The 24,365-nt window shown below is 48.6% G+C and overlaps 1 protein-coding gene and 1 long non-coding RNA gene across 2 annotated transcripts in view; one reads left to right on the forward strand and one right to left on the reverse strand.

The window, feature by feature from the left end:
- LOC142872948 (uncharacterized) overlaps window positions 1–2,367 on the reverse strand; it is a 16,388-nt gene extending 14,021 nt beyond the window's left edge. The window contains exon 1 of the long non-coding RNA XR_012921057.1: window positions 2,233–2,367. This is a non-coding gene — a long non-coding RNA (uncharacterized LOC142872948). The remainder of the gene's footprint in view (window positions 1–2,232) is intronic.
- On the forward strand, window positions 1,564–23,652 carry LOC105883120 (GTPase IMAP family member 5). The gene is given in 8 exon segments (XM_020289666.2): window positions 1,564–1,818; window positions 4,115–4,163; window positions 5,354–5,712; window positions 12,386–12,401; window positions 17,604–17,675; window positions 17,678–17,772; window positions 21,241–21,289; window positions 22,558–23,652. Coding segments are annotated over 7 exon segments (1,557 nt in total). The 5' UTR covers window positions 1,564–1,818; window positions 4,115–4,120; the 3' UTR covers window positions 23,481–23,652.
- The last annotated feature ends 713 nt before the right edge of the window (window positions 23,653–24,365 follow it).

The following is a 24,365-nucleotide window of genomic DNA, read 5'->3' on the forward strand; positions in this document are numbered from 1 at the left end:
AACAAATAAATGGAAGGATATGCATGTTCATGAGTTGGAAGAATTAATATTTCTAAAATGTCCATATTAACCAAAGCAATACGCAGATTCACCATAACCCACTTCAAAATTTCATTGGCATTTTTCGGAGAAATAAAAAAAGTAACTATAAGGTATTATATAACTACGGAAGACTGCATAGCCAAAGCAATATTTGGGAAGAACAAAGTTGGAGATATCACATGATATTATGAAACTATAATAATCAAAACAGTATGGTACTAACATAAAAACAGACACATAGACCAACAGAACAGAGCAGAGAGCCCAGAAATACACCCACACATATATGATCAACTAAATTTTGACCTGGGCACCACGAATATACAATGGTAAAAGGATAGTCTCTTCAATAAACAGTGTTGGGAAAACTGGATATCCACATGCAAAAGAATGAAATTGGACCCTTATCTTACACCATACACAAAAATAAAGTCATAATGAATTAAAAACTTAAATTTAAGATCTGAAACCATAAAACTCTTAGAAGAAAACATAGGGGAAAAGCTCCTTGACATTGGCCCTGGCAATGACTTTTTGGATAGATACCAAAAGATCGGGCAACAAAAGCAAAAATAAACAATGGGACTACATCAAACATTTTTTGCACAGCAAAGGAAACAATCAATAAAATTAACAGGCAACCTAAAGATTGGGAGAAAACATTTGCAAACCACATATCTCATAAGGGGTTAATATCCAAAATATATAAGGAACTTACACAACTCAATAGCAAAAAAAAAAAAAAAAAAAAAAGTAGCCTGATTAAAAAATGGGCAAAGGATCTGAAGAGAGATTTTTCTGAAGAAGATGTATAAAAGGTGAGAAACAGTAAAAGTTGGGTCTCTCCCCTACCAGAAAAAAAAATGGGATGGCATGAAAGAAGTAAAAAAGCAGATCCCAACCAGTAGGCTAATAGTCAGGCTATCCTCCTCTGCACATAGAAGGACAGTCAACTCCAGAAAGCTTAAGAGAGTTGGGAGAGGTCCCATAGCTAGCTAATGACCTAACTGGGTATGGAGCCAGCCCCTCTGCAGCCTTCCCATCCCCCAACAATTGGCTCTTTTGCTGATCTTATGATGCTCTTGAGAGAAGACAGAGTAACTAGAATTGGTGATACCAACAAAGATGACTGGACTAAGCCTCCTAATCAGGCTAACTGAAAGACAGGGCAAAGAGGTTCATCCTCAGCATACCAGCCAGCCTCAAGTCCTTCAACAGCTGCCAAAGCCTTCCTTTCTCAGAGAATGGTGGGACTTGACTTCCATATTTTTCCAGCAGACTGCATCCTGGGATTGCACTGGCCACATGGAAGTCCAACCAATGGACAGTTGATAAGAATAGCTATCATGTTCTTTATTCTGGGGCAAGAGACTCTTTGGGCTTAGGGAAAAGCCCCTAAAGAGCAAAGGCAACTGAAAATTAGCTCGGTAACCAGATGTAGAAGTGAAGTCAGGCCTCAGGGCCAGCAATGCCCTTCCCTTCTTAGGGTATGGCAAGATATTTGATATCGCAGGGCCCTGCTGGATATACACACAGAGCTTGTCACAGCAGGAGGCAGATTCTGTAGGAGCAACATTGCCAACCCACAGTTCGATGGGAAATGTTTCTGTCTCTTTAAGTCATCAGCATTGGGCCCTCCCTGAGCTTCCTGAGTTCTGAAGTCTGAGCGACTTCCTCTGAGCACTGGCAGGAAAGAGCCTACTGCACTCACAACCAAAGGCAAAACAGCAGGTCCAGGCTTCTTGCAGCCGACTTCAGAGCCCATCACCAGGAAAGGTGAGCCCGAGCCTGGGAGCTGGCAGGGGCGGGGGTGGGGGGGTCTCTGGGAACCAGAAAGAACGGGGTCCCCAGAGAGCGTCTGCCTGAGCACCTGCAATCTGCCAGGCACCATGCGGGACAGCCAGGTCTGGGACAGTCAAGATCATGCTTCCAGGGGTTTCGGGGTGTTCTGAGTCTCAAACAGATCAAGTTCAGAGGAAGCTCTAGGAGCGTCTCCTGCAGCTCCGGAGAGTGCACATTCTTGTTGGGGGTAGAACCTGTCTCCTTCCACACTCCCTCAACAGGGTGGGGGAAGAGTTTGCTGGAGCCACTTTCAGGAACAAAGTACAGTTTAAAAGGCATTAAACGTTCCCCAAGCTGCATATTCAGCAAAGGTAAAAGATATTTCTATGGCCCCATAAGCAATCTAACCTTGGGGTGAGTTCCAGTCTGACAAGTTGGATACGCTGAACTCTCTCCTCACCGTCCGCGCCAGTGGCCCTCAGGAGGCATCTGAGGTTAGGAAGTTCATCTTCAACCCCCTTCCGTGCATGGTCCCTTAAAACACCTGCTCCCTAATTCGAGCCTCTCTAGCCACACCTACAGGGACACTTCAGATTCCTCACCTGTACAGTGAAGGGGTTTGGAAAATTAACGGATTCCCAAACTCTGGGCTGTCGGCTGATTATTACATCAGAAACACCTGATTCATGGACTAGACTCTCCGAGGATGGGTCCAAGAAATGTAAAATTGTTACAAAACACTTAAGTAATTCTGAAAAATAGCAGGGTTGGAGGCAAAGACCTAGATAAATTTTGAGGTCTCAAAGTATTAAGAATACAGGATTCTATATGCTTACATCCCTCAATAATTACGAGTCACTTGTCAGCTCATATTTCAGCTGGAGCTTACTTCCCTCTGAAAAATGTATTTAAAATCATTTCAAGCCCCAGTCTGAACTCTGGAGAGTGCCACTGGCCCGCCAGAGTCCCATGCCCTCCCTGCAGCACACGCTCGTTTTCATCTTTGACGAGGAGTTCTTGCTTCGGCTAAATGCCTGCTCTTTGCTCTGAATCTTGCGGCTGCTTGTTCATTTCTGCTCCGGTGTCTGCTACGGGAGCCTGCTGATTTCCGCCCACAAAACAGTGAATCACATAGGCCCGTGGAGTGGACCTTCCTGAAGGCTTTGGGGTGGCGGCAGGAGGGAGTTCCTGCAGAAACAGAAGCAGCTGTGGCCTGGGTACCAGGCAAACCTGTTCTCAAGGTCCTTTGCCAGAGACAAAGTACTCAGCCAGCCCCCCTCTCTGCTCTTCCTCCCCTTGTGGTGCCGCGGGGAGAGAACACGGGTAACCGGAGCGGCCAGGGCAGAAGACATTTGTGTGCACAGAGTGGCGAGAGAGGCCCTGAAATCCGCTGTTTGTGGCGCAGCTGACTGGGTGGAGGATTAGCTGGATAGGAGGCTGGAGGCGTAGCTGAGAGGGGGACACACAGTTGCACTCAGGTGCTCGTGGGATCAGGCAAACCGGATCACAGAGTGTTTGATTGTATTAAATGATGTTAGAATTCACTTTAGTTAGAAAAGCCTCGGATGGGGACACCAACGTCAGGACTGAAGGGGAGTGTCCCGGCCTCTGCAGCATGGAAGTCATACTTAGACAAGCAAATGACATTTGGCCTTGGGAGGGCGGAGTCAGATCTGCTCGGGAGATAGGTCTGTTTTCCAGTTTCCATAGGAAAATCTCTGGTTTTCTTTTTGAATTTTTCCTACCACTGTAAGGCAGGTCCCCAAATCACTGTAAATTTCCTTGTTCTCCGAGTTTACCTACGTCTTCCCTGGCTGCTGAGTCCCCTAGAAAAACTTAATATCTATAGCTTATGCCACTGACAGAATTACCCCAGAAAAAAATTAGTATCTAAAGTTTACCCATTGGCATAGAGTAAATGTTACAATCTACCCTCTGCTTTGAGTCCCCGAAAAGTCAAATCCAAGCTCACCAAAAGTTCTCTCGGTATCTTTCCAAATCAAGGTCAGGATACTGGCCCTTCTGATGTTATTCTCTAAAATTCTCATATTATCCCTAAAGGAGAATTAGCACAATTTATTATAATTGACAAAATGTACTTGTTTTCTCTCTAACCTCCTGCCCCTTCCCCAAGACACACACCTGGATTTTTAGACCTTTGCAGACAGAAACCACGTCTTTTCACTGTGCTGCCACCAGCTCTTTGGCCTTGGCCTGACACACTGGGAGTGGTTATGCCTATTTCAGGAATAAATAAATTAACGAACAATTGTGTCTGGGACTCTTTCAGGTAAGCATGGGAGGACGGAAGATGGCAAAAGATGAAGAAAGTGTCTATGGTAAGACCATGTCTCTGCACTGCATACTTGCCTCCCAGGGCTTGAGCTAGGACAGTAAGGAGAATGGGGCTTACTCAGGACTGAACAGAGATAAGTCCCAGAGGTGTCTTGACCCTGGGATAAAACAGAAAGCGCCCCAAGATTTGCATTTCAGTTGGATCTCTGCTGTGAGATGTTAAGTTCTTTAACTAGCCTGCCCCTCTGTTCCTGGAGTGTAAAATGAGGATAATAAGCCTATTCTGATCTCCACAGAAGAGGATACAGAAGGTGTCGAATCATGGACAAAAGTGAACATGATTTACCAGGTAGAACATTTAGAGAATAAGTATGGAGGGTTAACATGGGTATTCTTTTTAGGGAGCAAGTTTAAGAGAGAGAGGGAAGAGGAAGAAGGAAGGAAAGGGGGTGGGGTGGGAAGAAAGACAAGAGATCCTATCTAACTCTCACCAATCCTGTGAGAAACAACCCTATTTTCTTTCTTTCGTTTTATATTTTTTAGAGACAGGTCTTACTCTGTCACCCAGGCTGGAGTACAGTGGTGCCATCACAGCTCACTGTAATCTTAAACTCCTGGGCTCAAGTGATCCACCTCAGTCTTGAAATGTGCTGGGAGTAGAGGCATGGGCCACCTCGCCTGGCCCAAACCCTATATTATTATTCCCCTTTTTGCAGGAGAGGTTTAACACTCAGATTAAGCAACTTCCTCAAGGTTGCACAACTAGCACCTGGTGGGTCTATGATTCAAACTAGTGTGTCTGGGACTCCAGCAATTTCTTCACCACTGTGCAGTACTGCCCCTCTGTCCCACTCTCCCAGTCCCCCTCCCACTGCCCTCGCCCACCCATCCCCCCACACCCCCTGCCACCGCCTTTCTTCCCCGCATCTGGGAGAACATTGCAGACTCCATTTAAGTTGTCAAAAGTGGAACAGGTCTGCACGTGTGCGGGTGACCAGAGATAATGTAGGATGAAGCAATGGTCTGAAGTTACAAAGGCGCATTCTCTGAAACGTTCAGCCGTGGGCGGGGCACCTACAGGTGCACCAGGCAACCCACGCACAGCGGGAAACGAGGGACATGAACCACCCGGAGCTCAAACCTCCATTCTTCCCAGTTTTCCTAAAGGCAAGATTGCAGTTCCCAAGCCACGTCGCTGTAAGACGGGGAAGCTCACTAACAGTCTGTCCCGCAGGGCCAGGGGAGGACAGCCAGGCGCCGCAGGAGCCCACGCTGAGGCTCATCCTGGTGGGGAGGACAGGGACGGGGAAGAGCGCCACCGGGAACAGCATCCTGGGCCAGAGACGGTTCGTCTCCAGGCTGGGAGCCACGTCGGTGACCAGAGCCTGCGCCGCCGGGAGCCGGAGGTGGGACAAGTGGCTGGTGCAAGTCGTGGACACTCCGGACCTCTTCAGCGCCGGGAGCCCCGAGGCCGCGCCGGAGCGCGAGGAGCGAGGCCGCTGCTACCTGCTCTCGTTCCCCGGGCCGCATGCGCTGCTGCTGGTGACGCAGCTGGGCCGCTTCACCGCCCAGGACCAGCAGGCCGTGCGGGCGGTGAAGGCGATGTTCGGGGAGGACGTCCTGCAGTGGACGGTCGTCGTCTTCACCAGGAAGGAGGACCTGGCGGGGGGCTCCCTGCAGGAGTACGTGCGCTGCACGGAGAACCGCGCGCTGCGGGAGCTGGTGGCCGCGTGCGGGGGCCGCGTCTGCGCCTTGGACAACCGAGCCAGCGGCAGCGAGCAGGAGGCGCAGGCCCAGGAGCTGCTGCAGCTGGTGGGGGCCCTGGTCAGCAAGAACGGGGGCGCCCACTACACCAACAAGGTGTACTGCGACATGGAGCGGGACCTGCGCTGGGCGTGCCCCGAGGAGCGGCTCCGCTGGGTGGCGGACCAGGTGGCGGCCCACATGCAGCGGCCCTGGCTGGCCTGGCTGCTGGCCGCGCTGTGCGGGGAGAGGCGGAGGTCGCGCGGGAGAGGCTGGGGTCTCCGCGTGGCCGTCCTGCTGGGGGGCGCGATCCTGCTCTTGGTGCTGCTCTGCGGGCGCAGGTCTGAGGACTTAGCCGAGGTCAGACCTGGCTGACCGTTCATGCAGGCCCTAAAAGCTGCAGGCAACTGGGCAAGAAAGGAACTAAATTCTTGGAGCCGAAGGGAAAAATTAAAACGTCATTCCAAAGGAGTTCTGTAGTTCCAGACCCAGTTTTAATGGCACAGAACACTGTGAACTGCGTCAACCTTGCAACTCTGAAAATGCTCAAAGTTCATTTTATAAGTTTTAAAGTCTCACCTTTAACTATATGTATGCAGAGTTTCAAAATAAATTTGTCTACCTTAAAAACTTCCTTCAATGTTTTCCTATTCTTGGGCCCTCTTTCCCCTCATGAAAGATAGTGGAATGGCTAATAGCTTGTGGTGGGGAACAAATGCATGGCACGGGGAAAAGAAACACTTTTATTTTGAGGTTTGTTTGTTTCTTTAATTTACACTGATCCTCCTCAATAATTTTCTAGTTCTTACACATGGGTACCTATGTTCCGTTTGTAGACTTGTAGACTTGTATTACCATCAGTGAAAGAGACACCAGGGTGATGCATGTTCATGTTAACTTCTACACACCAGTTTGTTAGTTAATTAGTGCAATTATCTACTATCAAAAAGATCAGGGTAACTATACTGAAAATAACACAAGTTCCAATTTCTAGCATGTGTTATGGTTCACGTCTTTCCAAAATAAAGCAAGATGTTGGGAGGATAACATGTGCTATCTTCAATGAGGTTACTCAGATTTTTATGCCACATCTATGCACATACGGTATCTATCTAGAGCTCTTCTCCGATGGTGGAGAAGAGGCAGAGCAGCAGGTGCCCGGATGGAGAGCTGCCGCAGGTGAGCATGCTATGCTGGGCGGCTACAGCCTCGGGACTCACAGGGATGGGCCAGTCCACGAAGGTTCTTGAATACCACGTCATTAGAAAATCGGATGCTGACTGGTTATGCAATCCAAACAAGAGGATTTCTTTGTTTCCATTTCTGTGCTTAATAAGAGCTCTCTAAGGGAATTCATTATCTGTAAATCAGTCACCCCCTAGTTAGGAAACGCAGATGCAGGAAGGAAGCAGAATGCACGTCAGGGGGTGGTGGAGGAGGAAGGGAGTTGTGCGCACGGAGGTCCTGGCCAGTGGCATGTTGGGAAGGAGGGGTCTATGAGCATGTCACGAATGCCACGTCCCACTGAGAATCTCGGGAGGTTCAGGAGCTGCACTGCTGCAGGCTTAGGGCGGGCTGTGGTCAGGGGTCAGGCGTCCTGAGGGCCTGGGCGGCAATTGCAGTGAGTTGGCCTCTGTGAGTGGCTCGAGAAAAATTCATTCTCAATTCTCACCTTTAGCTCCCTCAGCATCTCTGCTGGGCCCACCCGGGGGCCTCGAGCCAGGGAGGGGCTCCTTAGATGATGCGGGTGGCGCGACCTTAGAAGGCGGGAGTCCGGGGAACATGGGGACATCGTCCAGGGCCACGTGTGCACCCGCACCTGCTGCTGTGGGTCGAGGGTTGCTTACCAGTGGGACTAATGCTAACCTGTACCTGTTAATCGTTATTTCATTGTCTCACATACAGGTGTCCGCACATGCCCTCTAATTGTTTGCAAATGCAAATGTGATTTTCAAAATAAATAAAAGTATCATGATTTTAAAATTCTTTTATGGACTGCAGCATATAGAATGTATACTTGGATCAAAGGAAGGCTTGACGTCTGTGAGTGGAATGCCAATCCTGGGGATCGCAGGGGGGTGAGGGCGGCAGTGGGGAGCCGGTGGAAGGGCCCTGGGCACTGCGGGCTTGTGTGTGAGCACAGGATGTTTGCTTTCTTCAGAGCCAGAACAAATATCCCTTGCTTTTACAGGTTTGCTTTTTATTAGGTCAACCCCACCCAGAATAATCTCCCTTTTGACTAACTCAAAACCAGCTGTTTAGGGACCTTAATTATATTTGCAAATTCCCTTCACTTCTATAATACCATGCAAACCAATCCTAGGAGTGGCGTCCATCCTATTTTTCCCACACTCAAGGGGAGGAGATTATCTAGGGCTTGTAGATAATCCCAGTGGGTGGGATCTTGAGGCCTGTCTGGAAATTCTGCCTACCACAACCACATAGATTAAAAGTAAAAACTGGGGAAAGAAATACCATAACAACACTGATCAAAATAAAGCTGGAGTGGCTACATTAATATAGTTCTGCAGTCTATAGAGTAAGGGATATTGTCAAGGGTAAAGATGGACATTACATAATGATAAATGTGTTCATTTATTAGGAAGACATAACAATCCTTAAAATGTTTGCACCTAAAAACATAGCTTCAAAATATATGAATCAAAACTGAAAAAAACAAGAATGTAATTAGACAAATCCAAAGTTACACATAGATACTTTAATCTTCTTTCTCAGTGATCAATAAAAACACATAGAGACAGAAAATCCATGCGAATATGTCCCGACCCGTGGGACCTTCTGTTACTCGCGGGGGTCAAGGGGAACCACGCCTGAAAGAGATGGGCGAGAGAAAGGAACGAGACCAAGCAAAGGGTTGTCAAGGTCTGCTTTACTAGGTTTTTCGTTGGTTTTATAAGCATACAGAAACAAAGAAGTAGGGAGGGGCGGGGGGGGGGGGTTTAGGGTTGATCGGTCAAAAACAGTTTAGGGTCAATCAGTTACAAACATCCTAGGGTTTATCAATCACAGATAGCCTCTGGCTCCAAGCCTGGAGGGTTTATCAGTCACAAACAGCCTCTGGCGCCAAGCCTGGGATATCTTGCGATCTTTCTCAGAACGGCCATTAAGCACCTTCTGACAGCTCAGGGTATTTATGGGTTAAGACCCTCAAAGGCCTCGGTTCCTAACACGAATAGAGAAGGCCCAAGACTGAATACTGTCCCTTTAAGTTCAGGAAAAGGCCAGGATGTCCCTTCTCGCCACCCCAATTTAACCTTCTAGTAGAGATTCAGAGTAATGTTCTGTCTTTCATTCCTGGTTTTGTTGCCGAGCCCCAAGGGCATCTGGCCTAGGTCTGATCACTCCACACTCAGAAAGCCAATTGCTGAGACAATGAGGATTGCCAAGGGAAAAAGGGAATTTATTACTGATGACATTCCCCGGGAATGGGACAACTGCCCCAAATCCCTTTCCAGCCTTCAGTTTCTCCCGGGGGGTATGGACTACAAAGGATACTGATCCTTACGTCAGACTCAGGAGAAATGGGAGAGAATCAAACCCTGACTTGAGGAAAGCATCTGATAGACCTGTGGTTCTTTTTCTCATTAAAAAGATATAAAACATAAAAATCATTGTAATAGAGATCTAGCCAATGACAGGAGGTGAGAAAAAGAAATAAAAAGCACACAGATTAGAAAGAAGGTAATAAAATTGTCTTTATTTGCAGATGACATGATTTTCTATGTAGAATTTTTTTTTTTTTTTTGTCATCCCGGCTAGAGTGCAGTGGCCTCATCACAGCTCATTGAAACCTCAAACTCCTGGGCTCAAGCAGTCCTCCTGCCTCAGCCTCCCAAGTAGCTGGGACTACAGGCACACACCACCACACTGAGCTAATTTTTTCTATTTTTATTAGAGACAGGATCTCAATCTTGCTCAGGCTGGTACTGAACTCCTAGGTTCAAGCAATCCTCCCACCTCAGCTTCCCACAGTGCTGGGATTACAGATATGAGCCATGATGCCTGGCCCCAGAAAATCTTAAAGAATCAAGAAAAAAGTTCTAGAACTAATAATTTAGTTTAGCAAGGTCAGAGAATACAAGATCAACATACAAAAGTCAATTCTATATTTGTATACTAGTAATGAACAGCTGGAAATTGAAATTCAATCATCGGTACCATTTACAACACCATTAAAATCATGAAATACTTTGGAATGAGGTGTAAGATTTTTATGCTGCAAAGTACAAAACATTGATGAGAAGAACCAAACAAGACCATGTTCACAGATCAGTAGATTCAATATTATTCAGGTGTCAATTCTTTTGAAATTAATCTATAGATCAATGTACCCCCAGTCAAAATCTGGGCAGGATTTTTTGGATTTTGAAAAAGAAAAAGCTGGAGAATTCACATCTCCTAATCACAAGATTTACTATAAAGCTGCAGTCATCATAACAGTGAGGTATTAGTGAAGATTAGACATTAAAAAAAAAAAAGAATCTTGACTCATATCTCACACCGTATACTAAAATTAACTAAAGTGACGATCTTGAATCCACTTCTCTACACTGGCCTCAGTCTCCTTATCTGCGATACTGGGGAAGGAACTGGTCTAGATGGCACCTGACATCCTCCCAGCTCTCACCTCCTACGCCTGTGCCCTCTTTTGCCTTTCACTTTCACAAAGCTCAGCTGCTCGCTGGGTTAAACTCGAGTGGCGCGCGCGCGTGTGTGTGTGTGTGTGTGTGTGTGTGTGTGTGCGTGTACGTGTGCATGTGTGTACGTCTCCGTGAAGCTTATGGCAGCAGCATAGGCTGTGGGTTTCACAGAAAAGCCACAGGAGGTCATGGACCAGGGCATGACTTTGTGTTGTCACTTAACTGTTTCTAACACCTCTCTGTGCAAATCAACCCCCTCATCCGCTCCACAGAGGAACGGGCTTTGCCTCCAGTTGTTGCTGTTGCCGTGCTGTGTCTTCCACTCCCTGAAGAAGCAAACAGGCAGCCACTGTGGTCCTGCCTCAGCTTCCCAGCACACAGGAGCCTCGTGGCCTGGGACTAGCAGGGACTGGTCTAGACAGAGCCCAGGGGCGGCAGGGGAGCACCATCTGGGGAGGAGTCTGACCAGCCCCTGACTGCGTGAGGCTGATGGGTTCGGGAGGGGAGGAACCAGAGCTCTGGAGGTGGGATGTGGTGGAAGGTGACGTGCACCCCAAGAGGGCTGGTCCAGTCCTACAGGTGTGCCTGGTGGAAATTCTGCGGCCCCATGATGTCAAATGTCAGCAGCAGGTTCAGAAAGAAGGAAAGTAAGACCGGGACAGGACTACTTGGTATATTAGTCTCTGTCCATCAACGGTACTTTTTCTCATCAAGGTCCACATGGTGGCATTTGTCACAGCACAGCGTGTAAACAGATGAGGCTGCCCTCTGCCCAAGGCCACCAATCCAGGCCTCTAGACGCTTTGTTTCTGTTTTTGATGTTGTTGTTTCTTAACAGGGTGGTTTCTTCCTCCCTGAGGGGGAAAATACCTCAACAAACCCATAACTGATTTACAGTTCATGGGCCAAGAAGTTCTGATGTAATGACACAAAGGGAAATCAGCCTGTTTGGGATACACCTCAGCGAGATCAGAAACAGTACTCATGACAGGAAGATCTAAGCTTGTGGACCCCAAGATCCTTACCAGGGGACACTCAGTTGCAGTTTGTAATGTCGGGGGGAGGGGAGGGTCTCATTAGACTCTCAGGAAGGTCTACACCCCACTCCGGATTCAGCAGGTGCCGTCTTCCAAGGTGCCAGCCCAGAAAGCTCCAGGGACCACCTCATCTGGGCTGGACCGCATCTAACCCATCCCATGAACAGCTAGAGGAGAACGTCAGGGCATGGATTCAGTCCTTGCTGCTCTTTCCTGGCCTTTTGGCCTAACTAAACTGGTGCAGGCACTACTCTAAACTCACAGCTATGGGATTAGAAAGGTGGGCATCAGCTACCCAGAAAACTCTGGAAGTCACGATAACAAGCTCCTACACCTACTCCAAGGCCCATCCTGTCCTGCCCTGACATCTAATACTCTCTGCTTCCTTTAAAACAACCACTTCAAAGGGCCCTCCGCCCTACCACGTCTCAACCCTGCTCCATGTCCAAGTCCTACTCCACACTTCAGGGCTTTTCCTTTGGGGTTGGCACAGTTTGATCTCTTTCCTTCCTAAAACCCTGCTTAAGATGTTATCTAAAACTGTGCCTTCCACAGTTTTTGACCACACCGTCGGGAAACAGTGCACTTTATACTGCTTCCCAGCATTCACACACACATTTCATGGGATTCATTTTGATAGTTTCTATTCTATTTCATTTTTTAAATCTCCTAATGGGGTGTATGAAATGTTTTACATTCATTTGGGGCCCAGCTCATTGTCTTTCATTGGCATAAGTCTTGCCTTTCTCATGGGACTATAGACTCCTTAAGAGGATGGCTTTTTGTCTGTGTTCCACAAGCTCTGTCTGGAATCACCCTCGTTAGGCCCGGCATGGTGCCTCGGCTCAGGAGAATAGGATAAATTTGCTTTAAGAGACGTCAGACATTTAGAGCACTCTTCATGGCATCATTAATCCTTCCTCCATGCCATGTGTCAACCACATGCTCAAACGGCTGCCCTGCATCTGGACCTGGACGTTTCTGAATCGTCAGCCCGACCTACTGGATTCACCCCAAGATGATCTCCGCCCCACCCTGAGGCTCTGGGAGGCTCCTCTGCCCACCTCCAATTGGAGACACCCCTGGCTGGGCCCCTCTCAGCCCTAAAAACAGTAGCCAAGACCCTGTCCTGACAGAAAGGACATAACCCTGCTGATAAGACAGAAATGCCTGCATTTTTATACTTTTTCCAGGAACCTGGAAAAACCTGCTCTTTCGTGTTCATAAGAGCATGATGAGGCAGGCAGGGCAAGTACTTCCTTCCCAATGAATGAAATTAGCAAACTCCATCTCAGAGCATGAACATTAGCTTCGTAAATGAAGAGCAATGGTGACAGTGGAGTTATTGCCTAACCGTGTGGGAGGCCTTCGCTTGATCTCTTTTGTTTTAATTTGTTCATCCGCAAAACCAGCGCTCTGGCCTGAAAGACATCTAAGGTTCTTTTATCCCTTTAAAAGAATTATTCTACAATTTCCCACACTGTGCTCACTTTCTGTCTCCTCGAGTGCATTTTGGCGTTCTAGGGATGGGGGGTGGGGGCTCTAGTGCACACCGTTCCTGAATTTCTGCAAAGAACCTTTTTCAGAGTGAAGATAGACAAGGAAGAGAAACCGCACTTCAGCATTTGGCTTCAGCCTCTCCCAACTCTGACTTGGGGTTTCATTTCCACATTTCCCACTGGGCTTGTTTCCATCATGGGTTGAGAAGAAGGAGGAAGAGGAAGAGGCCAGACAGTGGGAGCAGGAACGAGCGTTAGGAGGCCATCTGGTGACCAGCAGCCTCCGTTTGACGGGGACTGAAGGGTTTCCCAGGATGTGGGATTTTGAGTGCTAAATCCAGTCAAATTCTGGGCAAGTTGGAATGGTTGGTCCCCCTAGGAGCCCTCGGAAAGGTGTCTCCCCCAAATGTTTCAGAGATGTGGCTGTGGCATCCCCCTGGCTTAATAATACCTGGGAAATGGCCATTTTCCCTGCCCGCTCAGTGCCTGGGCCAGAGAGTCTCCACGTGCGAACATGGAGAACAGAGGAGACCAGGGATGGATAAGGACCTACTTTCGGCCATTATCGGCCGTGTTTCGTACCATTTGAGGAGTTTGGTAGAGAAGGAAACAGGAAGTGAGGAGGCGGCAGGTGGAGGGGAATCACTAGTCGCGCTCTCAGTCCAGGGAAAGGGATTGACTTGGTGTCACACAGAAGGACAGGGAAAATGGCCACTTCCCAGGTGCCCTAGGTTTCCTGGGAACCTCCCGGTTTGTTGCAAATCTGAGCAGAGGAACAGAGAGGGTGTGGAAAAGAGAGAATCCTGGAACTACTTTCATGTCTGGATGTGCGCAGGTTTCTAGAATTCCACTTTCTGAAGCGAGCTGCCTGAGATTGCTCTTCTACAAGAGGCAAGATGAGGGAATAGAGCATTTGAGTTGTACATTGTGTTCGTGTAGTCAATAAGTAATTTTGAGCACTTTCTAGGGCTGGGTTGTGGCAAGACCCTGACCTCTAAGTCAGGGTCTCAGTCCCTGCCAGTTTGACTCCGGGGATGTCTCTGAGCCACAAGAGGAGCCCAGAAACTGCTGGCAAGGAACAGATAAGACTCTCAGGGAAACCCCCAGTCCCTGCCAGCTTGACTCCAGGGATGTCTCTGAGTCACAAGAGGAGCCCAGAAACTGCTGGCAAGGAACAGATAAGACTCTCAGGGAAACCCCAGTCCCTGCCAGCTTGACTCCGGGGATGTCTCTGAGCCACAAGAGGAGCCCAGAAACTGCTGGCAAGGAACAGATAAGACTCTCAGGGAACAGGAAGACTCAAAGCAGAAAATCACCCCTTAGCTGGGGGGCCGAGGGCACGTAAATATAATGCCTGTGACTAGGGCCAAACCAAGGGCACAGAAGGGAGGGAATTTCAGGATGTGGCTAGAATGAAGTGAATTCAGGTTGGCTGCACTGGTAAGAATAGTTAGCCATGGTGTCCCCTCACTGTTTATAAGACTTTGATGCGAACTCTGCCAGGCAAGTTATTTATTTATTTATTTATTTATTTATTTATTTATTTCCTCATATTATGGGGGTACAAATATTGTTAGGGTTACATATCTTGCACCCACCCCACTTCCCCCACCCTGCTATGCCAGAGCTTCTAGCCTGTCCAGCCTCCAGGTGGTGCGCACCGCACCCCCGTGTAAGTGCGTACCCTTCCCCTCCTCCCCCCTCCTCCTGCCCACTTCCCGATTACACATTTTTTTCCAGACATTTTGGTTACAATGCATATCTTTGCCTCTCCCTAAAATGGGATAGAGGTAATCCCTTCCCCCCATAATGCTCTCCATTTCCTTAAGATGTGGGTCTCCCCCCACAACTCCCTGTTGGAGATACCTCAGACAGCTAGAAATAGAAACACCATTCGACCCCGCAATAGCATTGTTGGGCATCTACCCGAAAGAACATAAGTCTCTCCATTATAAAGACGTCTGCACCCGAATGTTTATGGCCACACAATTCACTATTGCACAGTCGTGGTAACTACCCAAGTGCCCGTCAGTTCATGAGTGGATAACTAAAATGTGGTATCTGCTCAAAATGGAATATTACTCAATCCTAAGAAACGACAGTGAGCTAGCACCGTTTATGCTATCCTGGATTAAGCTTAAGCCCGTAAAACAAAGCGAGACGGCACAAGATCTGGAAAATGGGCTCCACGTCTACTCGCCATCAAATTGGTACTGACTGACTAAAACTACGGTGCCCAAGAAACAGGCAAGTTTTTGAGAGACTCGGGCGGCTGCTGGGAGAGTGCCTCGTCCCCATCCAATGAGAGTTAAACCCCGGATGATCAGGCCACAGCCCTTTGCTCTCCTTGCCCTGCTCTCCTGCCCTGCCCTGCTGTGCCCAATTCACACAGACTGTGACTGTCTGCTGGGTTGAAAGTCCTTGAAAATGTTGAAAGTGTAAGGGCAAATAAAAAATTAAGAAAACCCATTAAGTCTCCACAGTGAGAAAAAAAGCAGGAAAGAATGACCCCTCCTCCCTTCTTTGAGTGTTTTCTTTAGAAAGTTGTGAGCTCGCTCTCTCTCTCTCTCTCTCTTTCTGCCCTTTGAGATGCAAATCTTTGTAAAAGCTGTTTGCAGTCGGACCCCCCATGACGGTGTTTCTCCAGCCCCTGGGAGCCGTCTCTTTGAAATGTAAACGTCAAGGAAAATAGCACCCGCCTGCTAGTCTCCCTGGGAAAGTGGGAGCCTAACTTCGGAGCCTAACTCTCCCAGGCACCTCTCTCCACGGGGCAAACCTTCCTCTTGTGGTAAAGATCCAGAGGAAGTTTACGTTTCCTCTGGGAAAAGTCAATTAGCTAACACGGATGGTGACCAGGTGAATTTAGGATAAATTATGTGCGACAAATTTGGTGCTGTCGAACTGCATGGGCTTTGATAATATTTACCACTATCCAGACCATGGAACCTGACTGACAAAACTGAAGAGAGAAATCCATTCCCAGGCATTCCCAATCCTGTCTCTAGAAGCCACCTTTTGCCTACATGTTCCTGTCATCTGTGTGGTCAGAGGCAACTCATTGTGTTTTGTCTATGTACACAGCATGTATGTAGACACGTCCATGTGTATATCTTGTCTATATCTTTCTCTGAAACTCTCAGTACAGGTTGGGATAGGGACCCTGGATTACTTGCCTGTTTTTCTAGGGAAAGAGCATCCTAAAAGCACCAAATCATAAAGCTATGCACAAGCCTAAATAAACAAAGTTCTTTTGAATATTAAAAAAAAAAGGTGCCATCAAGTCCGCTTACTTGAAGACTATGGTTTGTGTTGACTCCTGTGCAATGGGTTGTGTCTGCTGGGCTATGTAACAGGGTGAGACCTCTGCTCATCTTTGCAATCTCTGAGCTAAGATCACATTCTGATTTGACGCATATTCAGTCATAAAACTCTTTTCTTTCTCTTCTACTTTTGTGGAGAGGTTTTCTGGGCTGGCAGGAGAATGTTTTAAATGATTTTACCCCTAAGATCTTAGACAGGCCGGGCTCAGAGGCTCATGCCTGTAATACTAACACTTTGGGAGGTTGAGGCAGGAGGATTGCTTGACTTCAGAAGTTCGAGACCAGCCTGAGCAAGAGCGAGACCTCATCTCTACTAAAAATAGAAAAATTAGGTGCCCGCCTGTAGTCCCAGCTACCTGGAAGACTGAGGCATGAGGATTGCTTAAGCCCAGGAGTCTAAGGTTGCTGTGAGCTAGGTTGACGCCATGGCACTCTAGCCCAGGTGACAGAGTGAGACTCCATCTCAAAAAAAAAGTAGACATTTGTTATGATGTGACTCTAAGCCCACCTTCAAATGTCAACAGAGAGGAAGGTGGCAATGCCTGGGACAGGACCGGCCTCTGCCTAAGCCCACACGTGTTCTCAATCTTGCTTTATGGTCACTGCCCCAGCCTTCAGTGTGCAATCGGCTAGAAGCAGAGGTCCCATTGCCACACTCCCAGCACTCAGCTGGCTGAACGGACACACAAACTCTGCAGTGGCCCCCACAAAGCGGCTCTGTCACATGGCAGGGAAGGGGCAGCAGCACAGCAGCCCAGAGTCACAGCCCGAGAGGGCCTTGTCCAGGCCCCCTGTGGACCAGCAGTGCCTTTCTGACCCTGGTTAGCAGGAACATTCTAGAAGCAGAGCCTGTGAGAGGAGGCCAAAGTTTGTCTGGAGGAGCCGGTGATCCAGCGATGGGTGCAGAGGGCTGGCGGCTTGTGCCTAGAACACTCCACTCACAAGGGGGCCTTTCCAAGCCTGAGGGTGGGGGATCTGTCACTCCCTCCACATCCTCTCCCTCCGAATAGTTAAAGTCATAAAAAGGAAATGGGAGGCGGCACAACGCCCCCAGTAGGCTGCTGACAGGAAGTGACGGTCAAAGCGTCACAGCCAGTGCAGGCGGCTGGTTTTCGGGGTCCTGTTTTCATCAGTTTCCAGCTGACCCCAAGAGGTGAGTGCGGGGAGCAGGGCACTCTCCGTCATCCTGTGTTCCTTCTTCTCCTGCGGCCGGGCCACGCCACGTCGGCCCCAGCCGCTGGCTGCTCTTTAACTGCATCTGCTCAGCGTCACCGGTACGGGTGAGCCGCCTCCCCCGGGCCAGGGGCTGTCCCTGCTGCCACGCACCTTCCCGAGAGGACCAGCCTGCCGGAGCCCCGCTGACCGGGAGGACAGGGCCCGACGGCAGCTCCTGGTAAGGAGAACTGGGTCTGTGCTCTCGGAGACTTTGGGAGTTGGAAGAGCCACAGTTTGGCCACAGCCGCTGACTTCTGGTGGGACCTCACACAAGTTGCCGCACTCTGGGTTCCCTGGTCCGAGCGCCCTGGGCAGCAGATGTGTGGCTGGTGGGACAGGGCCTAGAGAGCCACCGCCTGGTGGTTCACTGCCGTCCCGTGTCACAGGGCAGCGGGCTTCTCCCTCCCCTTGCCTGTTTCTTGGCCCAGTCAACTTTCGAGAAAGTCTCAGGTAATAGAGGTGAGCTAGTCCTGTCTGTCATTCGCTGGGCAGACGATAAAACTGAAGCTCCCAGGGAGCGAAAGACTTTCCCACCAACGCCCCACCCCAGCGAGGTGGGGGCGTACTTCTCAATTTTACCCTCCTAACTTCTCATGTCCCACCCCAGCCAGACGTGCATGTCCCAGAGAGGCCTGGGAGTGGAGGGCGGAGTCTTAGGCCTCCATGGGGCAAACGTGGGAGCCTGGTGTTCCAAACAGGACCCCTCAGACGATCTTGCCTGATGACCTTGACCTTCTGAAAACCACCCTGTTTTCCCCTGAATAACCACACATTTTTATATGCCACGCTGTAGGGTGCTGCCCTGGGGCAACAGACTTGTGTCCGGGACACATGTGAACAAGCCCTTTGTCAGCTGAACGTGTTGTAGAATCGCAGTGACCAAGCTACAAAACATGTGGTTCCAATACCTGCAAACATAGGGACTAGGGCAGACAGGTGGAGGGGACACTTATAAACAAGGAAGACAAGCAATATTTTTATCTTTTTGTTTATCTTTTTGAAATAGTATGAGAGAGACTGCTGTCTCATGATTTGATTAAGTAAGATCCCATCATGGTAAAATCAAGTTCGTACAATCTTCAAATCAGAAGGTGCAGTAAGTTCACTCACTCCGACCGCCCCGCTAAGCTGGACCCTCCTGCCATCCCCGGCAGAGGCTGTTGTTCCTGCTGGCACTCTGCTTGCCAGCTGCTCACAACCTGGGTCCCATCTGGGGGAACATTCGTCACTTTTCCTCTGGAGAAGTCTGCCTCCTCTCCCAATCCCCCCACTCTCGTCTGCTCTGCAGATCAACACGTATCACCCTCCTTACGGCCCAAAATGTGTCCCCAGTCTTTTTCTAGGCTTCATTCAGCCCCTTTAGTGTCTTGCCTAGGACTCATTTTGGCATCTCCATCAGCATCTTTTCTGACCCACCTGTGGACACTTTCTTATTAGTTAATATCTGCCAAAAAAAAATCTATTCCTCAATGCAGTCTGCACTATTGAGAACTACTGAGAACTGTTGTTGCTGTGCTACAGCTAATGTACTGAGTTCGACTGGCTTTTTTGACAGCTATATGACTCCATTTGGGTCGCCTGGAGAATCAAGTCACGTGAAAACACCAGGCTGTTGTAACATACTGACTGCCATGTGAGTTGTATTTCACTCAGGCTAGTGTTAAACCCAGGGCTGCGTGAAGCAAAACCTTTCCGTTGGTTCGTGAAAATATTACTTGTTGATTTCTTATTATTACAATTAATATTGACAATTTAATCCTAAAAACATGGGTTGTGTTGCATATAACTCAGAAATTAGAAAGGATCATTTGGTTTTAATACAACACCGTGGCCCCCAGGAAAAGAATTTTTTTCTAGTGTGGCAATCAATGTATTAAACTGAAATATTTCAATTCAGAGCAACTCCTTCCCCCTGAAATTTTATTTTCGAATGATATTTAAAAAATGCACTCGAGATTTTGCAATACAATTCTCTGTGTTGGTTTCAGGGCAGCATCCATTTGAGTCCTGACCATGGGGTGGCAGCATTGTATGTGGTGTTCCAAGAGACTTGTTGACTTATTTGGAATAGTCTCCCCACCCCCCTATCCTGGACACCCTGGAATCAAGGAAAATACACAGGCTAAAGGAGCTATTTCCTGATGATGGCTCTGAGACACACAAATGATCCTGGATAGATCATTTGATGCTGTTTCCTAATATTTTAATAGAAATTTTAATACTAATCTTGACCATACCACAGGGAATTTAGGAGAACAATTAAAATAACGAACATGAAAGAACTTTGCAAACTATAAATGGATGCACAGAGGATTGTCAGGATGGTGAAGTTCATCATCAATGCCATCACCTAGTCAGTATTTTGACCTCAAACCTCAGAAAATGTCATCTAGGACAGAAAAGATGTCAGAGAATTGGGGCAGTTTTAGCAAAAGCCAGGTTATGATTTACCAGAGACAAGAACAGTGCGTGGGGGATGGTCGTGGTGAGAGTACCCTTCTCTGGGATGAAGGAAAAGAAAGAAGGGAGGGCGGGGGTGGGGCAGGGCAAGGGAGGAAGCTGCCACAATATGTCCTGATAGTGTGAAAATGGATGGTTTTCCCTAAAGAGGGCAAGGAAAATCCACTGAATAAATAGAAAAATGTGCAAAAGATAGAAATAACAGAACCAAACGTAAATAGCAAATAAACAATGAAAATCAACAATGTTTTAACTCAATGGTAATCAGTAAAACACAAGTTTAAACCAATTAAGATATCTTTATTTATGCACATAACGGTGACAAGAAATTAAAAGTGCAATATCATCAAGTGCCTGTGAAGATTCTTGGAAATCCTTACGTATGGCTGGTACAAACATGAGCAAACACAAGCCCCGTGGAGTCATCTTTGCCAATAGCTAGGTCGGGTGGGAAATGTATATCCCAGATAAATTGTTGCACTATGCTGGATATTATTGCACTGAGCAGGAAATGAATTTATCTTGAGTTTGTCTTGAACTTGATTCTTTATCTTCAATCACGGCATCACCTTCTCTCCAGCGACTGCTCCGTCCGGGTCCTCCTGCACTGCTTCCTGTCAGGGCAGTAACTCGACTCCCCAACCCCCAGTTACCCCATCCCATTGGAAAGTACATTGTACCTTTCCTCTTTGACAATGGAATGTCCACCAGACACAAAGAGTTTCTGGGACTAGAAATCCCCAGTGCTTCAAACAAAACAATGTTATTTACAGCAAGGCAATTTTTTCCCCCTCTATTCTGGCAAATTCAAAGAGACATTTTGATTCCAATTTTTTTAAAATGTCCCACTGTTTGTTCCATGGAAGAATGCTTTCTTCATTCCATGCCTTTCAAGTTGGGCGGGGGATAATCAACTGATTTATTTCAGAACATTTCCTGCTTTTCTGTAAGCTGAGAAAAAAAAAAAGAAAAGCAACAGGGCATTATGTTAGCATGACCTGGCATTGCCTGGTTTGCTTCAAGTTACTTACAGATGATGGGAGATAAAATGTGAGTCAGAAAATTAGCCGTGGAAGTGGATCATCTAAGGATAATTATTCTTAGGTCTCTGAGTTGAGGAGCTCTCAGGCCCTACCAGCTCCCACGTGATCACTTGCTGTTTATCTTTTTCCCATTTTTCTTCCAGAAGAGAATGGAAGGGCCCCAGAAGAGCAGATATGGAACTATGGCTGAAGGTAAGAAAGCCATGAAGTTTTCAAGAGCTCCAGATGCTTGGGGGGAGTCAACAGTTCTCTCCCTACCTATCCCCCACCTCAAACACAGCGGCAGAGAGCCAGTCATTTCCAACTGAAGAAGAAAAAGGCAACAACTATCACTGGGTTTCACCTTCCCAATCCTCTTGTGCCTCACCACACCACTGTCATCACACACACACACACACACACACACACACCCCGCAGTACGATGCTCTCCCCTGCACAGGGTACGAGGGAAATGTGGAAATGAATCTTTGAGTCAAAGGTCGGAGGGTCTAGAGCCAAACTGTGAATATGGTTTCTCTGTCCTTGTTTGCTCTTAGCTGAAAAGAAGGAAAGTTCCCCAGGGAGACGTGCTCGTTGTGTTTGCTGCAAAACACCACAGAATACTTAGGGAAAGGAAGAGCCAACTCAGAGGAGGATGAATAAATAATCCCTTCTTAGGATCCTAAAATTCACTTAGAATTCATGTGGGCTCATGGGGACTCTAGAAGTCTTCATGCCTTGAAGATTCCAGCTCTTGGCTCAGTGTGGCCCCCTCCATCCCCACTTGTATTAGAATTTCTTGTACTTAGACAATCTTTCCAACACACAAGCCTCTAATGGTCTTATCTGACACCCTCTTCAGCCATCCGCCCTAGGGTCACGCCCCAGATGTTGTCCTAACATCAACTGCAACTCTCCATCATCTCAATTTCAAGCTCCCACTTCCCATCCAAAGAGCGCGGGCCCAGGGACATGCAGCTGGCCCTTGGCGAGCGGGGGTCACAGCACCTCTGCCAGCCCTTCACCCTCATACCCACACGAACGCGCCAGGCACATCTGCACAAGTGTGCCTGGGAATTTGGGGGTGGCAGAGAGGTGATCCTGTCCTCTCATTTGTGACGTTTCATCCCTTGCCTCCCTCTAAACTCACAGTATTTTCTTAGCAACCAGTTCTCCAAGGAGCTGGCCTGAGCCCCACGCGGGGAGAAGCACAGGGAACAGTTTCCTTTCAGAAAAACTCTATTCGCCACGATGCGGATGAAGTGCCCGGTGCACCAGCGAGTGTGGCGGGTCTGACTCCTGGCTGTGGGTTGAAGCGTGGGCGGCCAATGGGGGCTTCCTGCATCCAAGAAACACCTAGGGTTGTGTGCGCATTTTCGTGTGCGAGTAAATATGCCCGCCTTTCTGGCATGGAGGTGCATAGCTGTCATGAGATGCCCAGAGGATTCATAACTTAAGAGTCTTAAGAATCACCAACTTAGGAAGACACAAACACTTCTCTTTTTGTTTCTTACGTACATTAGAAGATAACCAGTTTGCAACATCACCCTCCTTGAGGATCATCCTGGTGGGCAAAACAGGCTGCGGGAAAAGCGCCACTGGGAACAGCATCCTGCGCCAGCCAGTGTTTGAGTCCAAGCTGGCGGCCCAGCCGGTGACCAGGGCGTGCCAGGCGGAGACGGGCACATGGCACGGGAGGAACATCCTGGTGGTGGACACACCCTCCATCTTTGAGGCCCAGGCCCAGGACACGTGCAAGGACATCGGGGACTGCTACCTGCTCTCGGCCCCGGGGCCCCACGTGCTGCTCCTGGTGACCCAGCTGGGGCGTTTCACGGCCCAGGACACGGCGGCCGTGAGGAGGGTGAAGGAGGTGTTTGGGGCAGGGGCCATGAGACACGTGGTCATCCTCTTCACCCACAAGGAGGACCTGGGGGGCGAGCCCCTGAGCGACTACGTGGCGGGCACGGACAACCGCAGCCTGCAGGGGCTGGTGCGGGAGTGCGGGAGGCGGTACTGCGGCTTCAACAACCGGGCGGGCGGCCAGGAGCAGGAGTGGCAGCTGGCGGAGCTCATGGCCCTGGTGGAGAGGCTGCAGCGGGAGTGCGAGGGCTCCTTCTACACCAACGGCCTCTTCCTCGAGGCCCAGATGCTCCGGCGACGCAGGGACGGTGCCTGCCACGAAGACCACGGAGCCTACGGGCAGTACCTGGCCAAGGTGAAGCAGCAGGTGGAGAAGCACAAGCGGGAGCTGAGGGAGGAGGAGAGGAACTGGGTGTGCAAGGCGCTCCTCAGGGTCGAACACTGGGTGGCTTCGAACATTGTAACATCTGCCTTCATTGCCATATGTGTCTTGATTTTTCTTGCCATTGTAATTGCCTTATGGATTGCTCATGGAAACTGAGTGTTTTCAGGGGATTGCTACAATCTGCCTGTTTTTCTTTTGCAGAGTCAGCATCTCTATGTGTATACAGCACTTTGCATAATTTCTTTCTCAGTTTCTCTTTCTTACATCAAATGTGCCATCCACTTCCCTTAAGTGCTTTTACGTAAATAAAATCCAGTGGTAAAAAAAATTTCTCTTTTGTTAAAAATTGTGAGGGTAGACAACAGACCAGCTGTGTACTGACATGGAATATTTGGGGCTCACAAGAAGGAAGGTGCATGGACTGTTATGCTCTGAGACTGTCTTGCCCCTGGGCCCCACTTACTATAGCCGAGATGTCAAGGGGAGAAACATGTTATTTGAAAAGCTGCTAGCAAAATGCCTTATTCTTATTTCTTTTTAGAGACAGGGTCTCACTCTGTGACCCAGGATAGGGTATAGTGGCGTCTTCACAGTTCACTGCAGCCTTGATCTCCTGGGCTCAAGCAATCCTCCCACCTCAGCCTCCTGAGTAGCTGGGACTACAGGTGCACATCACCATGCCAGGCTCATTTTTTAAATTTTTTGTAGAGACAGGGGTCACTATGTTGCCCAGGTCAGCCTCAAACTCCTGATCCCAAGCAATCATCCTGCCTCGGCCTCCCAAAATGCTGAGATTACAGACACGAGCCACCAAGCCCAGTGTGAATGCCTATTTTATTCATAAACATACCCTGATTTCCTCGTGGCTGTAGAAGGACACGCCATCACCACCCCCACCTCCTAGGGCAAAGATGATGAGTAGGGTCTCCTGAACCAACAGCAGTGGTCCTGGAGGTGTGGAAGAGGTCGGGGGGCCTGGGGCCTGGAAATTAGGGGACAGGGAGCAGGGTGGCAGCGGCCGGGTAGGGCTCTGCCTCCAGG

This window comes from Microcebus murinus, chromosome 9 (assembly GCF_040939455.1).
Source record: "Microcebus murinus isolate Inina chromosome 9, M.murinus_Inina_mat1.0, whole genome shotgun sequence".
Taxonomy (NCBI): Eukaryota; Metazoa; Chordata; class Mammalia; order Primates; family Cheirogaleidae; genus Microcebus; species Microcebus murinus.